This window comes from Bombus pascuorum, chromosome 14 (assembly GCF_905332965.1).
Source record: "Bombus pascuorum chromosome 14, iyBomPasc1.1, whole genome shotgun sequence".
Classification (NCBI taxonomy): Eukaryota; Metazoa; Arthropoda; class Insecta; order Hymenoptera; family Apidae; genus Bombus; species Bombus pascuorum.
Window position 1 is genome coordinate 11,144,154 of NC_083501.1, and position 21,169 is coordinate 11,165,322.

The 21,169-nt window shown below is 29.9% G+C and overlaps 1 protein-coding gene across 2 annotated transcripts in view; it reads left to right on the forward strand.

Moving 5' to 3' along the window:
- Window positions 1–20,963, forward strand: part of LOC132914033 (octopamine receptor beta-2R-like) — a 176,829-nt gene extending 155,866 nt beyond the window's left edge. Inside the window, exons 4-6 of one of the 2 annotated variants that reach the window (XM_060972801.1) lie at window positions 4,785–6,119; window positions 8,112–8,342; window positions 19,932–20,963. In XM_060972801.1, the coding sequence (XP_060828784.1) occupies window positions 5,128–6,119; window positions 8,112–8,342; window positions 19,932–20,022 (1,314 nt within the window). In that variant the 5' untranslated portion in view covers window positions 4,785–5,127 and the 3' untranslated portion in view covers window positions 20,023–20,963. Of the gene's footprint in view, window positions 1–4,784; window positions 6,120–8,111; window positions 8,368–19,931 lie in introns of both variants that reach the window. The other variant, XM_060972802.1, reaches the window with a different exon arrangement.
- Window positions 20,964–21,169: the final 206 nt, after the last annotated feature.

The following is a 21,169-nucleotide window of genomic DNA, read 5'->3' on the forward strand; positions in this document are numbered from 1 at the left end:
AATGAAATGCCAAGATGGAACGATTAATATATTAAAAACTGTACGATTAATACATTTAAGGAAACGTGTGTCACTATCATACGACTTTTACGTATCTATTTACAGAGAAACTAATTATATACATCAGATTATATCCTTCTTGAAACTGAATATATTTTTTATACAATTATAACTAATTTACTAGTAAATCGCATTTATGGATTGAAATGGAACACCCTGTATGTAACAAGACGCTCCGGTCATCTTTATCTTTATTCTAGAACAAGCGACGGCAATCGTCTCACGAAAATCATTTCACCATTACTTCAGTTCTTACTCACCACCCCTGATCACTATCCAGCGACCCATTACGCGAGGATCCTTGCTCAAAACTATCATAAAACTCGCGAAAAACGTGACCCGGTAGAAGGCCAACAGACAGGATGTCGCGTCGAAGGTCAAAACCGTAATCGAAGCTGTTGGTCGCGAATCCCTGGCGGGGTTGTCGATTTCGCGGAGGAATAAAAGTGGCGTTCTCCAGTCTTTCGGCGTAATGACGGTGGTTGGGCAGGAGGAGGGTGTTGTTTATCATCGGTAGTGCCGGCTCCACGGCGCTAGCACGGCCACTGTCGGAATAATTGACCCAAATATACCGCAAAAATAGCGGATCATAAATTACATGGACGGAACGGGAGTGCACTTGACACGGCCCTGTCGCGACACAGTCAACGAAGCCGGAGACGACAGACGACGGCAGCAGAAAAAGAGGGTCCCATTCAAGGTTACTCATTCTTCCGGCGCGTCCTCGTTTCGAGTGGTGACAGTCGGGAAACTAGCGCCGCAATGGATGCAAGGGGAAAATCGGGGAAATGGTTGTTGATTCTTTATCGATTGCGTCTTCAAGGATTTTCAGGCAGCAATTCAGAAACATAGGAAAATTATCGTCGTTTTTGGAGAGAAATTAAAATTTCAAGTTACATGATCGAATATTATAATTTTATTGTCACCCGCTTTTTACCAGTTTAATGTTGCTGTTCAAAAAAGTTTCCGTTACTGCTATGATTCGGAATGGTTTTCATCATCCGATAAAGTGAATGTGTTTACATTCTTTAGATACCATTAGATTGCAGATTTTTATACATTTATAGGAAATTTGAAACTGAAAAATTGCACAGAATGCACATGATATTAAAAGATATACAAAATATTCAAAGTATAGTGCCTTCTATAATATTTGATACTGTATTCATAATTATATTTATTCTTAGAAATATGAATTTGCATAAAAATTTGCAACCTAGTTATCACGATGCACTTCGAGTATCATTTCGGGTCAATGTAATAAATCAAAGTGTTTTGTTTTCTTGCGACTTTAATAAATTGAATAAATCAAAGTATCTTTTCTTTATTTTATATTAAAACTTATTTGTGTTCATAATTCGTGATAATTAGGTTGTAATATTTTGAAGCTCTTCTCGTGTTCGTTTTTAAATAGAGAGAGTGGTTGTTTATTCTCTGTTGATTACATATCAATGATTTTGAGAAAGTATCTAATTGAGTAATGTAGGAATCTTTTAATAAAAGGTGTGGCACCTCTTAGCAATGAAATAAACTTTTAACGATTGATGAATTCTTTTATTATTGATTCCATAACATAATGACTTTATGTACTTAGAAAGATTACTCTTACTGAAAATTAGAAGGAAGTACTAAATTTTAATAAAACCCTGTCTGTAATAATTCGAAGGTCGTTTATCCAAATTAATACATATGTTGTTCTAAGAAAAAAATGGGTCAGTTTTTATATTAAATATGATTTATGATTGGTTCAGGCATTATAATAGTTTTATAGTTTTATAGAGTTTTGTGTCTAATCAACCAATATTCTTATATATAAAATAGTTATTTATAAAACAGTTTGAGAATTCACATTTGATAATTTCAATATGTTTGATTTACCTCAATCCAGTGATGATTTCTTGTTTTGCTAAAATCAGTACCACTAATTAAGAATTTAGGACATTCATTCGTCCATTTATTCTTCGATATGGGTAAAAGTGATTGTTGAACTAAACAACATAATGGTACATTATATTCAAACAATATCATATATTTCGATTTATAGGTAGTAATATTTTTATAATAGCATTAATTTATGATTTGATCCTCGATAATAGTTAATTTGAATGTTTTATATGATATAAAATCTTCCATTTCATAATTTGCTTACTAAATTTTAAAAAAATTTAATAAATATATATACATGAAACCCAAATTCTTTGACCGCATCATGTTTTAAGAAAAGATTAAACTGTAAACGAGAAGCTCTTTTGATAATATAACAATTTTGCAAAACATAGAAAAATAATATAATTGGAAATTAAATGACGTCAAATGTATCTATTAAAAAGTTTTAATCCATACGTAATTTTTTCAGAACATTATATATTTAATGAATATAATTTTCACGTGTTGACTGATAAACATTTTGAATATCTAATTATTTCATTATATTAGATTTAATAAGAATAAATTCTTGAAATAGAATTGTTTCAGTAAAATAAAGAACATTTTTAATTTTTCCTAAATGTTACTTAAACTAAAAGTTATAGGAAAAAATGATTCACACATTCTGACCATTCATATCAATAATTAAATCTTAATATTAATGCATCTGATTGATAATTGAGGATAGAACAAAATTTAATAATAATTATTTATATTATTTCGATTTAATAACAATATATAAAGCTAAAGTAAGTAAATAGCAATATATAAAATTCGGATGTCTTCCAAACGCGACGCTTTAAAAGAAGGCTTCTATGAAAAACAAGAAATTTTTTAGGATATCTACTATTATGTAAAGATGTAACAAAATAATATAATTGAAAATTTCCTATCGAATAATACCAAATATTTCTTAAGTGAAAAGTTTTTAAGATTTAAATTTCTATCAACGATATTACAGGGACGATATTCCGTGAAAACATTCGAAACAATGCAAGCAATTTTATCGAACGCCGTCATAGAACTTGACGAAGAATACAGAACTTGGAGCAAATAGATCTGCTGGCACTGTATTAGTGCCATATAGATGAATAAATTGAATAGTCCGAATGATTGTAATGGATTGAGTAGATTAAGCAAGTAGTACAAACAAATCGAATAAAGTGGGTCGTCTAGTGTGCTTGATATCTCTCTTGTGTCGAATACCTCAATCGAGTCGACAAGAACTTCAATATCACGTTAAAATACCGCGAAACCGTCCCATTCAATTCGCTATTCGTGTTACGAAAGAGCTATGTACACATGAATCCTAAAAAACGATTACTTTAATCAAAATTTATTCTCTATAAAAATGCAATCCAATCAATTAGATAGATGATTGAAAGAATGGAGTTTCATTCATAATGCTTGTAAAACCATAAAAATGCTGATAATTGGAGGCAGAAATAAGAATTACTCATGTTTGATATATTAAACTTTAGAAATTTGTTGTAGTTATACATACAGAATATTAGAAAGTAAGATCTGACATTTTAAGATCTTACAATTAGAATGTTCTCTGAATGGAATGAAAAATTCTTAGTTAACATCGAATTTAAAACCAATTTTTTTACAACTGATCTTAATTATCTAACATTGAAACTAAAATCAATTTTTTTTTACAATAAAATTTAATTTTATATTTGAAAGCAATTTATGTAAGACTGATAACAACGCAGAAGGTGTTAATGAAGTAAATGTGAAATTACAGTTATTAATCATCAACATTTATAAACACTACGGAAGAATTTAAGTATTAAATAGAGATTTGCTTCATTCTTTAAACATTTGGACGAGTATTTCATTTTGAATATTTCATGTACTTTATGTACATTCTATATACTTATCCATTTTATATATTCTATATCGCGCGAATTTTTGCATATTTAAGTTCCTCATAAATGTTTAAACATTCGTAATCTATCACCAATATCAAAAGAAATCGTAGAAACAATAGTAAACTATGAACTTTTGAATTTTATTTATATATAACTCATTAATTGTATAATAATTTTAAACACACTTTATTATAATATATTTTAATAAAAGTATTAATCTTAACATCTATGATAATTAAACATATTTCATTTTCTTTGGTGAATATTACAAGGCTTTAAACTTCTAACTTGTAATCATTCTGTTTCCCAGACTCCAAGTGAATCCAGAAGGCGGTTTTACATAATGTAAAATCTGAAGTCGTGTTTAGTACACTAAGTTAACTATTAAATAAAAATAAAATCAAAATTAAATTTTTCATAAATAATAATAATACGTAAAATAAATAAGAATACTTGAGAATATTTTGAAAAAAGATTCAACGTGGAACGATAATTTTTCTTAACAATATTACGATCTGAAAAATTTATCAAAATAATACAATTAAAATTTGTCTATTAAACGATATTAGATATATTTCAAGTAATTTCTAATGTTTGACCTCCCACTATTACTGTTCCCATATTATTATTAATAGAATGATTACTAGATTGCGGATTCTTATGCAAATTTATATTTTTGAGAATATAATTTAAAAAGTAGAACCTCGCGGTAGAAAATTGTTCTACTTACTAAGTATCATAGAAAGTACAATACCTTGGATATTTTATATATTTTTTCATATGAGCATTGTACGTTTTTGCAACTTTTCATCTTCTATAAATGCATAAAAATCCGCAGTCTAATAATTACTATCGAACATTCATTGAATGTAAAACTTACCAAAATCATCGCTAATTCTGTATTTAATCTCAATTTTCCAGGTAACCGCTAACAGAAACCTCGTGGAATGTAAAATCGAGGTACCAAGCTCCCAGGCCACCGCACACGATTCTGATTAACTCTCGAAGCCAAACTATTCAAGCAAAAACCTTGGAAGAAGCAAACGGTGCACCCGCGTATCAGCGATTAACGCTGGCAAGCGTCCCAGGGTACAAGGAACTTGGCAAGAGGCATCGCCCTTTCCCCGTCGGGAAGATGAAGGCTAGCCTGGTACGTCGGCTCGTTGGCACGTCCGTGACCTAAGGCCACCCGTCGAGTCTCTTCCGGCCAGAAGAAGAGGAACAAGGTCAAGGGAAAACGTACGGTTTCGTGCGGTGGTCGAGTATGACGACGATCGTGACGAGCTCCGAGTCGACGGAGGTGGTGTCCTCGATGGACGTGACGACCATCTTGAACGCCATTTCGACTGAGGACAACCAATTTGCAAACAGCAGCTACTCGAACTATCAAAAGTGGTCCGTACCTATAACGATCGCAAAAGGCTGCGTCTTAGGCTCCATCATCGTAACCGCGGTATTTGGCAACCTACTGGTGATGGTGTCCGTGATGCGGCACCGGAAGCTACGAATTATCACCAACTACTTCGTAGTTTCGTTAGCCTTGGCCGACATGTTAGTTGCGATGTTCGCCATGACGTTCAACGCGAGCGTTCAAATAACCGGCAAATGGATGTTCAGCTATTTCATGTGTGATGTCTGGAACTCGTTGGACGTGTACTTTAGCACCAGTTCCATCCTCCATTTGATGTGCATCTCGGTCGATCGTTACTGGGCGATCGTCAAGCCGCTCAAATACCCCATCATCATGACCAAGAGGCTAGCTGCTTACATGCTGCTCGCTTGTTGGATTATGCCCGCGTTCATCTCGTTCATGCCTATCTTTATGGGATGGTATACCACAGAAGAGAACAATATGCATCGACAGAAGCATCCTGAATTATGCGAGTTCAAAGTGAACAAGGTGTACGTAATATTCTCGTCGAGTATCTCGTTCTGGATACCATGCACTATTATGACCCTCACGTACTTCGCCGTGTTCAAGGAGGCGAGTAGGCAAGAAAAACAGATGCACAGCCGTATGGGCAATGTGATGCTGTTGAGTCACAGGCCGAGTAAAGATTTGAATAATTTGAACGGGGAACTAAATAGTGCTGGTTCCTCAAAGACGCTGACATTGAACGAGATCAGCACCGATCATCTGCATACTCCCACCAAAGATAAGAATATCATGAAGATGAAAAGAGAGCACAAGGCTGCCAGAACGTTAGGCATCATCATGGGTACCTTCATAATTTGCTGGTTGCCGTTCTTCTTGTGGTGCGTGTAAGAATTCAGGAATCCAGAATTTCTAAAGGATAACCCTTATTCTTCTATGGGCGAACATATTTTCATACTGCCCATAGGAAAGCTGAGTTATTTATGTCCTTAATCTTTTCAATGTTCTAAATTTTTAAAAACTGTGTGGAAATGTTGGAATACTTATTGAAATTCTTGTTATATTGTATAATCAGCTTTAGGTCAACTGTTTAAAATTTGCCCCGGAAAAATTTTCATGGATCAAATTATGCAGGGTTAAAATTTAATCTTTATTATTTTGTATTTTTCTTTTGTTCTCTTTGGGCAGAAACACTTAGAACGATCTTAAGAGTTCATGGAATTGTTTGTTTCTGTTAAATTGGTGATATTTTTGTACGGTTTGTTGATTTAATTATATCGTGCAAACTGAGAAAGATAGTGACGTGCATCGTGCTCAATTAATGCGTTTAATTACTCTTGTTAGGATAAGAAAACACAACTAATTGAATACAATGGGAGAGACCTAGGTGAAACAAAGTTTGTTTCCGTTTTGTTAGTAGTCTGATAATAAATATTTTTATTTTTATTTACTTCATCTTACTGTTAGTTTTTAGAATCACTTTGCTTTATCAAATTAAACAAGATAAACTGATATCTTTTTCTAAAAGTATATATTATTGAATTGTAAGGATTATCTTTTCATCTTTGAAAATCATGTTAAAACCATAATACTATGTTAGCAGTAAAGAATAAAAAACATATACGTATATTCTTTATATAATAAAAGATCAGTTTTTTTAAAAATAAAAATTTGTATTACATTGTGCTTCTCTTTCGAGATCATTGAGATTAGGTTTCACAGTTGTTAAAATATTAAAAAATTATAAAATAATATAGAATCGAAAGAAGTATTTAGGTTTTTTCATTCTTCACCCCCTCTGTGTATTTTCCATTTAATTTTTTAAAAGTTATCAAATAACACGTTCCACTATAATTTTCATTCGGCCTATATACGTAATAAATCTAAAAATTCTTACCTACATCTTTCGATGCCTATCGCTTGTTTCTACATCAACCGATGTCGATGAAGTTTTCAGTATGTACATATACACCACGTTGGGTCAAACTTCAGAATAGGATTTGGGAAAGAAATAACTTCCTTGCTTGTTTGATTTTATGTTATAAGTTTATACACATGTTAGAACTGAGGCTTAAGATATGGATTATGATGAGTTACACAAAGGATCAACGCGTAGAAATCGTAGAGTTCTGTTATCAAAGTAATAAGTTCATTATTAACTGCTACGTTCGTCCGATCTTTCGATCTCTGATTACTTCCTGTGGGATCATTTAAAACAACGGGTATATTAGAATAAACTAGGGAGACGCGAATAGCTGAAGAAAAACGTTCGTGCAGAAATTCGAACATTAGAACCTCAGACATTAATCATTGTTATGAAACATGCTACCGAAAGAGCCTGACTTTCCCAGCCAGTAAGTGGAAGGCATTTGAAGGATGTTATCTTCCACATAAACCACATAAACTCCATATTATAAGCTTTAAATATTGAACGATATCGTTATTCTGAATGTTGACTCAACCTGTATATAACTTATATAAATCTACAAAATGTATTGTTTAAACTTCCATTAGGTACAGATTGAGACCAAAAAATAGTAAAAAGCGATATTTATTATTTTCTTCACAATTCCAACTTATTGGAATTGTTTCAACATACTTGCTACTTTTTATCTAATAAACTAATTCTTCTAATTTCTCGAACAAAAAGCGTCAAGTCGTTTAGTCCAAATTGAAAAAATTATTTTGGAAAAAAAGTTCTTTTTTCGATCGAAACGAAATCCAAATTGAGAAATTCGAGGCTCGCAGCAGGGTTAATGTATTATTTCTGCTTCTAGTGTCTCAATTTTTAAGTTTGTTCGAGGTTCACCGAACGTGTTAATTCAATCGTTACGAACGAAATCTTCGCTGAATCCTGAAATCTATGTTCACAGGTACGTTATTACGACACTGTGCGGAGAATCCTGCCCATGTCCCGATATCGTTATCGCAATACTTTTTTGGATCGGGTACACAAACTCAGCATTGAACCCGCTGATCTACGCGTATTTCAATCGCGACTTCCGAGAAGCCTTCAAAAATACGCTGCAGTGCGCGTTCTGTTCGCTCTGCAGACGAGAGCCGTCCGACCTCGAGGCGCTCGATTTCCGTCGGCCGTCCCTAAGGTACGATCTGGTCTGACACGTTGAGGTACGCACTATATTCTATCGCTTTTTTTCCCCTTTTCCCCTTTTTCGTCTATTTAATCCTTGATAGAACAAAACCTTTTCGAGCCTTTATTTTTGTACGAATGATATAGATTGTTTGGAAGATTTGACGAGTGATTTCTGAAAGTACAGTGACTCACGAAAGTATTCGAACACTTCTAGGAACTTTTTATGTATATATTATACAAAACATTTCAAAATTTTATAAACACCTTGACGAAATACAACCATCGTGATTCTATTGGTAAAATTTGAAACAGATCTGAAAATGTACATATATAAAAGTTATAAAATATTTATTAGATGTATTAGATTAGATGTGTGTACTACACGTTTATTGAATGTATATATTTCGCAGAGATCACTAAAGTAACATTTGAGCAGTCCATTATTTAGTATACTAACAAGCCATAATGCACTCATCCCTCAATTTATGTGCATTATTCGTTCCATTTGATCTTTTTTTGCATGGCAGAAAATTGCGTAAATAAGTCTGCCAAAACGGAAAAGATTGTTGCTCAATCACAAGAATGGCACGCTGTTTACCATACATTTAAAATACATTCTTTTGTACATCCTATTATTTTATATTTGCAGTATTTGCAAGTAGAATGGGAAAATACCGTTGTTATTGCTTAAGCGATCAAGTTCAAACATGCTCTCTACAAATCAGAAAAAATCAAAAGAACGTCATTAGTACAATTAAATAAGAATTTACGTCTCACTGATATGTAGTAAATTCAATAAAGATTATAGAAATATGTATTTTCTTCTCGCGTAAAATGAGATCGCGTAGATTAATACCGCGTATAAAAACTTTAAAAATAATAAAATTCATGGATAAAAATTATAGCGTATATCAAGAGATGAGTGTGTAGTATATATAGCGAGATTATCTTTTGTTTAATTGTCGTAATGTTTAAATTGAAGGTTTAATATTTGAAATTGAAGATCCTAGTATTCATGGTGTTTATTAATTTTTCAATATGTGTATGTTCACAAAAATATCCTGTGACATATTCTACATTTTCAGTTCGCTATGTATTATATTATATATTATATATTATATATATATATATTATTTTACATATTATCGCATCCTACTACAGTGCTAACGAAATTTTAAAAATTTTCATATAATACAAATAATATATTCATAAAAAGACCCTGAAAAAAGTACAAAGTTATTATTTATATGAGAAATCCACTTGTGAAGAGAGACAGTAACTTTAAAATAGTCTGGAATAAGATTCTTTTTATTTTTAAATATTTATGAACATTTTAGCATTGATTTAATGATAAATTGCAGTAAAGTATAGTATTCTGCTAAAAAAATTAGCCGTTAAACAAAATGTAATGACATAAACTATGATTTAAAATATAAAAATTGAATACACAAGTTAATAAATGTAACTAATCTGATACATTTTTTTATCAGTTATTCTTTAAATCTGTAAAGGTGGTAAACGCTGCTTTTAAGTAATAAAAGATGCAAATTATAAAATTGAGACAATTGAATTCCTGATTGAATTCCTTTTGAAAATCTTTTGGCATTTCTATCATTTGTCAATTTCACTATCAGGAAAGAAGAAATGTATAAACTTTAAATAGATTTCGCACAGAAATTAGCTCCGCACTTAGGTAAAAGTAGAAGAATGTTTGTAGCTGCTGACCACAAATATTGATTTATCAAGTCAGTATCTTGTAAGATTCTATACGGAACATGCATTAAATAATGATTGTAGAATTTCAAAACGGTGTTAACAGCTATTTTGTTATACATGTAATAATATGTTTCTGTAAATGAGTATGTATCTCTTAATGTATAAATGTACTAAATTCAAATGGTTTCTTTATCAATAGCAATTACAACTTTCCAAATTTCATATTAAATTTAAACTAGTGAATTATGGAATATTAATATATCATATTATATATATCAGCAGGCTGTGTTGTTTGCCCGTCTAAAAATATTTATAAGAATATTTCTCATGCATCCGATAGATCAACATCCACAGTGTTAACTACTAGTTGTTAAGTGATTAGATCAAGAAACATGTAATTGAAAGTAAAACGTTAATGGTAAACGAAGATTTAGAACATAATTAAAAATCTAGAACACATTAAGAACGGTAAAGAGTGAATCATTTCCAAAGTTATCATCAAAGTTAGAAGGAACCATAGTAGTTAAACTTTTCTACCTCTATTTGAATATTCAATTTACTAAATTTACTCAACCCAATTCTAAGGCTACATTCAATCTTTACTACATATTACTTTCTAAAAGAGTTGTCGTGAATTATAGAACTTGTTTAAAACTTTAAGTACATATTTCAAAACCATTTCGCATTCATAAAATAAATAAATAAACGTAATCGTTTTCGCTAGAATCTTGCAGAATAATTTCAGTAAAAAGGCTCATAAATCAATTAAGTACACGAATATAATCTAAAATTGACATAGCAAGGAAATTTCATGCAAACATTTGCATAATGAATTTCTTTTGAGTCTACGTACATCTTATGCCGATGACGACTGATTCAACACAACATTTCAGACCTTGTTTGTATTTCAACCAGTCACAGTCGAACTCGCGACGAAGTAGAACTGTACGTAACTTGTTTGTGTCTAAGAAGTTTATCACGCGGTGCTTGTTGTTCAACGTCATAATTTGATGTACTATCAAAGATCTATGGTACATTCAATCCGATAAACGCGAAACAAAATTCTGGAAACTAAAATTATCATTTCAAGGGTAATTCCGTTATAAACGAACAAACGGCAAATTCGAATAATTAATTTAATGTAGTATCTCGAATAATTAATCTTATATTATTGTCAAATACGGAACATCTAAGTTTTCGTTGTAAAAATAAAATTTCATATTCCTTACGATGATGATGATGAATTTTAGTCGATTCTAATGTCTTATTCGCCTTCTAAAGTCACATTATACATCTCGTCTATAAATATTAGAACACTGCTGGTTTCATACACAAGGTAATACCTGATCTACATTAACAATGTAACGATTAGTCGACCAGAATTACTTAGTTCATACAAGATAACGATTCGGGACATATGTGTAATAAACATTTAAGAAGTTGTTTCTAACATATACAGAGAAATAGTGGATTAAGGACTATAATATTAAGGCCGATAACCTTTGATTTAAATTTTATTCAAAAAATTAGATTAGTTAGAAAATTCAACGAGATCTGTAAAAATTTGAATGTAATGAAAAACCTAATGATACAAATATAAAGATTATTTTCACACTCTAATGTTAAGTATCGCAAAGCTGTAACGCTGTAAAGTTCTATCAATTTTATTATGACTTGTCATAATATTCACTACTCGTGATCGGTGGTGTTTAGCACGTATAATACAAAATACAAAATACAAAATACAAAATACAAAATACAAAATACAAAATACAAAATACAAAATACAAAATACAAAATACAAAATACAAAATACAAAATACAAAATACAAAATACAAAATACAAAATACAAAATACAAAATACAAAATACAAAATACAAAATACAAAATACAAAATACAAAATACAAAATACAAAATACAGAATACAAAATACAAAATAAAGTACTTTAAATAATTTTAAGTAACTTTGTATGTTGTCTACAATCCAATGATTTCGAAAACGTACACCATTAAAATGTAAACATAGAATTCAAAATATTTTAATGTCTTATGTACTAAGCATACACACTCTTTTCACAATCTAACTTCAAATAATCTTCCATTCAAGAGTCGAAATCTAGCCAATCGTTAGTAAGATACACATTTTGAATTAATAAATTGGTACCATATGGTCATCTACATAGCATTCACCTGTTAATTTTAAATTTTGGAAATAGAATATTTTATATGTATCAACCTAATAATTATCCTGTGAGACTTGACCTCATCAGTGCAGTCGAGTCATAAAAGTTATTGAAAATGCAGGAACAATTTGTTCATCCGTAGTATAGTGTTACATATACATGAGCATAACTTATAACATTTTGTTTTGGATTGAAATTATCCACGTGATGATTGTTCATAATTTAATTAACTTTGTCTAGTACATATACATATACGAGTCGCCTTCCGTTTGTTAACGAGATCAATCGTGATTTTATTCTTTGTTGAAAATTGCACGCCACGTGTAACTTAGCGCAATTAATTGCATGAACTGATTAGGAAGATTGCAAAAGTCTCATGAATTTACACGTTCGTTATTACGCTTCGTGTATAAAGTCTAATTTGTCGACTCAGAGAACATATATTTTGGTATCTAACTCAATTGATTATTTATCGTATATTATTGCAGTGCAAGATGACAGCATGAACAATCGTTCCTATTTAATTCTACAATTGCTTTGAAAATGCAACTTTTTTATCGTAATATGAAAAAAAAATTTTTTTTTTTATAGTATTTATAATTAGTGTTTTCTCTTTTACATAATATGTGTACAGTAGTATCTCCGGTATTCGAATTAAGAAGGAATTGATTGAATTGAGAAATTTTTGAATAGTAGAAATCATTTGCTATGCGTAATGGGTTATAAATTTGATAATTTATCTATAAATATATTTGTATAACATCACAATTCACTGTAATCTTAGTATTATATGTTTAGATTTACAATTTCTGAAGACAGTTTATATTTTTATTAATTCATATTGTTCTTCTCGTAAATTCTATATATAATCTCCTAAATTCTCTACCATTCTTTTAATAATAAACCTATTAACTTATAGTGTGTATTTAGATATACTATATATATGTAATGATTATAATTACAATAATATAAATAAATATATATAGAAGAATAGATTATATATGGGTGGTTCTACAGAAATGAGAACTATTTGACAGTGATTTCGTCCACAAATTTTTTCATTTAATTTATGAATTGTAATAAGCTTCAGGTATGGTAAAGGATATATTGGTATTGCTACAAAAGCGGTCAAATAAATAAATAACTATATGTGATCTATAGGGGACTGACAAGGTATCATGTAATCAACTGTATTTAAAACTTTTAATAAAAAAAAAACAACTTCATTTTTATCAAAGAATTAGATAAGAGATAATTAATTTTCTCAAGGATTATTTATAAAATTTCTATATCTAACATCATACATTAATAATTTCCATAACTTTCAATCTTGTCCTAATACCGGTCTTGATAAGAATCTGCAAGTTAAACTTTAACAAAAGTAATTAAACTTAAAACAAAATTAATATTTAATCATAAACTAATTAGTTATCAATCTTGACAAATGTCAGTTAAACTTAAAACAAAAATCATTAAATTTCTAAAATTAACGAATATTTATTCCTTACATATACAAACAAGTGATGAGTCTTGCGTTCTTTATATAAACTAAAACAAATAAGTAGTACATTTTATATTCTAACCTTTAAATTATAACTTTACCTAAATAATGCAAGGAATTCTTTAAATATCTATGTGACATAGATACAATCGACACAGACTTGTATCTTCTAGTTCTCTTAGAATACTTCTAGTCCTCTATCATATTTTTTGATGGGAGACTAAAGTCAGGGGACTGAGAATTTTGAGGTTAAATGTTAAAAATTCTCGCGCGGTTTACTATTTCATTTATTAAAAAGGAAGTTGAATGTCAATGTTATATTTATGTTACGTTAAATTAAATTTAGTAAAAATAGTAAACTTAGAATATAATACGAACCAGGGAACTAAAAAGCTGACTGCAACAGGTGGTTGTCAACGATTTTACAATCTTAAGTAATCCAAAATGGCCACTTGTTGTGAAACGAAAGAGGAGCACTAATTCGCTTAATTAATTTTGATTTATTTCACGTGATTTCTTTCTTAATACCACAGATATCGTTTCTTTTAAAAATAATTTCGCAGAGAGGGAACTGAGACGTAAAAGGAGTGACGAAGACTGTAGATATTCTTTGCCAATAAAATAAAGTCAGTTAAAATAAAAAATAAATATGAATGATAAATGCGACTATCGTAAAATATATATAAAAAGGAAAGATTAAGAAATCATTTGAAATTCATGCTCTGGAGATAGATTGTAGACTAAATTTTGTAGGCATGGAACTTCTATGTAGACATGGTAGGGAACTGAGAACTTCACGCATAAAAGGTAATTTTTTAATATAAATTGGTAATTCTTCATAGCTCGCCTATGAATTTACAGTTGTTATCTTTCTCTGTCATGCAAATATAATGCGATTTAATGTTTTTAAGAACTTTAAAATGTAAGAGCCACAGATAATCTCCATTTCTGAAAAATCATCCACATGTATATAATTATAATATATATAATATATTATGTACTTACTCATATATAATCATATTTTTATCTCAATAAAAGTTAGTATTCGTTTCTCCAAAAGCACTTACTTTGTAATAATTCCAAAAAGAAAAACAAACATAAAAACTTCGGAATTCAACATTTTGACGCGTTTGATTACAGATGTTGATATACTGTCGCTCATAAATATCACAATAGAGGTAATAAACCATAAACTTAAATTATCTCCTGAAAATATATCGGTATTAACGTGTTTTAACTCTTTAGTATATATACCACTACATGTCTTTGCTGTTTATAAACATTATTACTTGTATTAAGTTCGAAACAATTTCTGTTAATTTTATAATTATTTTAATTTTATATTTTAGAAATGGAAGAATCTGAAGACAAAGAGATTGTCCAATAATAAAGTGATTTCAAAATTTGATAATTACAAACGTCGACGTGGCATCATATGTTTATATACTTTTATGCAGTACATATATGTATAAGTGTATATATATCTACAGAGACTACAAAAAGTATTTGTAAACCATTATACATATATATTTACATATCATTTTTATATTAATTAATTAGCTTCAGCTATATTAAATTCTGTATTATTTAGTAGTACTTTCATATAACTACAAAATATTGATACTGTAAAAATGAAATGTGGGATCTGCTAAAGAAAATGCTTCATTAAAAAGCAAAGGCGTACGCAAGTACCTTTTCGTAGTCACTTTATAATGACTCTACACTCTTTAAATCACGTAAAAATGCAATTTTCTCTATTTATTAGGAATATACTAGTATCGGTTAAATCGACTATCAGATTACTTTTATGGCTGACGACTAGCCGGCAAAAAAGGTCGATTAATCGGCCTTAAATTTTTTAGTATATTTCTTGTAGTAATAATTTACTATATTTATTGATAACTTAATAAGTCATAGAAAGAAAAATACAATATTCTGTCTGTACTGGCATTAGCATAACTTTTATATCTTTTAATACGTAGTATACTTACTTATAGGCACATATTTATGTGTAGCATAATTATTACATAAAAGATTAAAAATAATAATTAGTATTTAATGAAATAAATTAAATATGTACCAATTAATTAGGTACTTTAGTCATTATTTCTTCATTTTATCGTAACAAAAACTTTTTAAAACAAAAAAACAAGTCATAATAAAAGAAGTATAATAAAGAATGTTCGAAAATTGTTTCTTTGGGTGCGTAACACTAAACAATCATAAACTTGACGAGTTTTGTAGCGTTATTTGAAAATAATCGGTAAAGACAAGTAGTCGGTCAACAAGCCTTGAAAGCCGATCATTCGGTTAATCGGTTAGTCGGCCAAAATTCTACTCGGTATATCTCTACTATTTACATAATTATGAAATAAGACCAAGTTGCATAAACTAAAAATATTTCCAAATTATAATATATAATCTAAAATAGTAAAGCGAAAGGAATGTTAACTAAAATTACTGTCTTCAAACAGAAAGTTTCTTTAATATAGACGGGCTACCCCGTTTCTAAGAAGATCAGTCTGGTCTTACCCTTTTTAAACTATTCATTCGGATTATTTAGAGCTTGGAAATCACTACAGAAATCTTCAACACCATTCAAGTTCCTGGCGCAAAGGGCCGCCATAAAATGGGGTGATCAGATGCGGCCAGGGAAGAAAGGGAAGGACATTACTTTTAATTTCGTGCGATGAAAGTAGGACGAGTCGAGAACCGGATGCTCGACTTTTTCACACGAATGCGAACGTAACTCAAGGAACGCGTACTTTTTCCTATCTAGCGCATCTCTCTAACCCTCTCCTAAAGTGAATTTTTTCGAAACAAGAAAAGGAAAAGAGAAACGAGAAAGCCTCGAGATTTTTCGAGCATTAAAGGCTCGATCACGAAATCGTTGCTTGATATTTTAATAATCTTGAAACGAACGCACGATTTCAGCGGTGCATTTCTGTGTATTCTTCGAATTTTATTTTTCTATTCTATCCTTATTCTTGATGAAATCTTTTTATCTATTCTTATTTTAAATTATATTCATTCCAAACATACTATTAATAATTAATAGACTATAATTAATAGCGGATGTTGATATATTTACGGAAGATTTAAAGATAGAAAATTCAATAATATTTACATAATTCGTAATTTACATATTTGATGGATGAAACAAATTTTTCTATAGTTAACATTTCTTTTCACTGTATTCATAAAAATACGAATTTGTATAAATATCTGCGGTCTAGTAATTGGGTTGTTTAAAATAGTTTCGATCTACAGTTTAAAACAAGTGATGAAAGAAAAGAATACTTGTATAGAAATGCTTTTTCTTGGCCGGTTCTTTATCATCAATTACATTTAATACTAATTATGCTTTCTTGAATGAACCAGTTTTATTAAACGTTATGCAGATTGATATATTTCGTGTACTTAAAGTATTTGAAGGCTTAAACTTTTAAATAAATTAGATTTAGTTTTATATAAATAAAATTTAATATATTCGTTCGATTTTTATTTCTCTAAAGCTAAATTTGTTTAACACATGTAATTTCTTCCGTCAAACCATTTTTAATACTGGCAACCTTGAAAATATCTTCTTAAAAATATGTTTGAATCTGAAAGTAGATCTTTTTCATTCATGTTATATAGTAATAATTTAGTATTTTGCATCAGTCGCGATACTATAGCAATGAATAGCCAATTCTGATTTAAATAGGTGTTAAAGGAATTATAATCAAAAAGATAGATTATTATTTACAAATTGACATTATAGAATAGTATTAAATACTGTTAAGATAACCGAATTAAAACATATTTACGGCTAATACTTCATTAGGTTCTAACGATCATTTAAAATTCGACTGTAAAACAACTGCAGTATAAAATAAATTATTCGGGAGCTGCGTGTAACGCGAACACATATCAGCAATTTGCATTGGCGGAAGTAGATCGCGTTTTATGTCCCGCCTGGTTGTCATAAACTTAATTAAATGTGCTTTATGAATTTTACTTGAGTTCAACATTGTTAGAATTGTAAAATCTTCCTTCCAACTAAATTGTATCTTCTTTTAAGGTTATGATATCAAGAAAGTAATAATTATGAATGTACTAGATATTATATAAATGAATTAATTAGAAGTTAATACAATCTCTAAATATATTTGATTAAATTTAATTTAGAGTTAGTAATTAAAGAGATAACGATCGGTAATGCAAATAAAGGACAAATAAAATGATTCGAATATTGTCAAACCTATCATTCTATCACCCAATGTTACTACATAGTAATATTGTAACATAGTAATGCGTATAATCAGGACAAATTAAGTCAAGTAGAATGAAGTTAATGTAATGAAACAGATTCTTATATATAAGAAGACAACAAGTGATAATTTTTATAATTTATACAATTTAAAACATTAATGCTGCAATCATGTGATGTGATTAATTTATAAAAGAAGGAATTTAACTTACTTGAAATATTGATTAGTAGTTATTAAAAAGTTCTTTGAATTTAAAGAGATATTTCACAGAACATTTCCACTATTTGCATAATTACGTTAATTGATTCTGATACAATTCGAGTGACATTGATAATTTTATCACTGAAACATAATATCAACGAAAAATATCAAAATGTAGTGGAAGTACATGCCTATCAGATATAATCAATCAAAATTTCAGTTTTCTACTTTTTGCGTTTGCAAGTCAATTACAAGAAGTGACAAAGATAATTCAATTAAGGTCCAAGTAACGTGATCCAAGTATACCAAAGTGCATATCATGTTTAACAGGATTCATACACGTTTGTTTTATCTTTTTGTATGACATGTGCATAATTTGTATACTATTTAAATTTGTAAATGAAATCATACAGCCAAATTTAAAAAACGAACATGACTATAACATCTATATATATACATATATTATATTTGTATATTACATATATTTAGTATTTATATCTTATGTACATATGTATCTTATGTATTATAGGAATAGTTTTATAATATTGTAATGAAAACATAAATACATAATGAAATTAACATTATCAATTTATATACCTAGTTAACAATAATGATTGATCATAATAATAATTGAATTCGTTTCACATATGAATGTGATAATCGAGTATAGTGAATTCGGATAATGCATCGATATAATTTTGAGGATGCAGAAATTAAAGAGTGAAAGCAATGTGATGTATGTATGTATGTGTATGTATGTATTGTAATAGCTTATAATATTTTCCTCCTTTTAGAATAACATGTTTTCTTTTCTTTGCAAACGTTTCTATATGTGCATAAAAGTTCTAGCTCTCAAAAATGTATTTTAATATTCTCTTATGAAATTAAAGAATAGTTAATATAAAATGGAACTTCTAGATATAGTTAATAATATATGAAGACGACAGATAAAATGTATTATATAATTTTCTTTGTGGAAATTTCATGATTTTTATGTTATTTGATGGTTGAATGAAGTGCTTCAATACAGTAGTACTTCATCTTTTTGAACTTATCGGGAAACAAACAACTTATATAATTGGAATTTATACAATAGGAGCTCACCAATTTTGCCGACTACCTAATATTTTGCCGTCACATAATAGGGGCTCATAACTAAATTCAACCAGTAATAATTCAGTTAATCAAGCATTAACTAAAATCCCAACAAATGAAGTTCTATTGTATGATATAATTAAAAAAGAGAACAGTCATTTAGGTTTGAAAATACAAAATTAAACGATAAATCTACGATGTTTTGTATACAAAAATTATGGAAAACTGTTAACAAATAAAAAAGACGATACTTTATGCAGTAATTTACAGGTTAATAATATTAATAGTTCATAGATTTCTGTTATATAAACTATTAGCTACAATTTGATAATTTTACGTAAAATTTATCTACTAAAATTAGTTCAGTTATGTAACAGATCACAAAATTGAGATTGATTAACAATATATTAAATTTCAAAACTGCTCCTATATAAAAAGTGAAAAATATAACATTTTCCCCTGTGGTCTTCATATAAATTTAGTCTATATCACAAAGAAACAAAAAGAACAACTAAAATTCTCTTGATTCCGTCAACCCAAAATCCTAAACAATAATACTTGCAAACAAACGATCTCAAACCTGGAACCGCATGAACATCGTCGAAGCGAACAAAACGTATTGGTGCCACTGTCTTTTTTTGCTTGCAGGTACGACGACCGCACTAAGAGCATATATTCGGAGACGTACATAAAGCACATTGACCGACGAAGATCGAGCGAGTACGGTAGCAGCCTCTGAGAGGAGAGCAAGTTTATACTGTGAACTGCATCCGTAATGGAAAACAAAAAGAAGAAAACAAAAAGACACGCATAGATACGTACATACCCACCTAATTATACATCCACATCGTCGCCTACACATGCAACAAATAAAACGATGCGTATAATCGTCGACTATATACGTAACGTGTAGCCCGCATCGAGAGATTCTTCGCCATCTTGTCAAAAACTCACGGAAGACGAATCTCATCAAGTAACTCGCGTTTTTAAACATATTTGGCTGCCTCGCATGCTTACGGTTTCAACACAGTGCTCGTATATTAAATCATGTGCATTTTGGATTACTTGGTAATGGATAAAAGACTTTTCAAAGGTTTACTTTAAGCCGGGTGCACGCATGTTTATTCAGTCAGTTGAAGAAACATTCAAAGATATATTCACAAAAAAACCATATGTGAGAAATCTGGCAAGGATTATAGGAATGTATGGTCAAAAATATGAATCAAATACGGTCAATCAGCAATTAGCAATGGTGCATATACACCGCCTGTCATAAGTATTAAGTCAACTGATATTTGGTATAAATTGTATACTTCTCATTGCTTTTATTTTCTAAATATTTTGTTATAGATTTATTATTTTATTCATATTATGTGTGTCCTTTGATATAAAGTAGAATAATATTTGATAGAGCTGTTCAATAGATATAATGATATAGGTGTCCTATATATAGCAATTAATATTATTATAACTGATATTTGTGGCTGGCAGTATATATTATCATTTTTAAACCTTAAAGTTTCCTACGAAACTATTTATTGGAACTTTAACATATTTATATTTTGGCCACATATTAGGTTCCATTATTTTCTAATTTACCTCAAAATCTGTCATATATGAGACTATGCCGAAACCATTCAGAAAATAGTAGCCAGTTCGTTCGAAAGATTCACAATAACACAGATACCGTTTGAAACATCGAAACCTCAAAACTTCCTAAAAAAATAATGATAGAGGAAGAAACTAAATTCAAATATTTATCACGCCAGAAAAGAGACATTACTATACAAGGCTGTTGAAGAAACCGGGCACGCGTGGTCAGAGAATACAGAGACACGAAGATCATATACCATCGTGAAACGATCACAGAGATGCACACTAAGGAC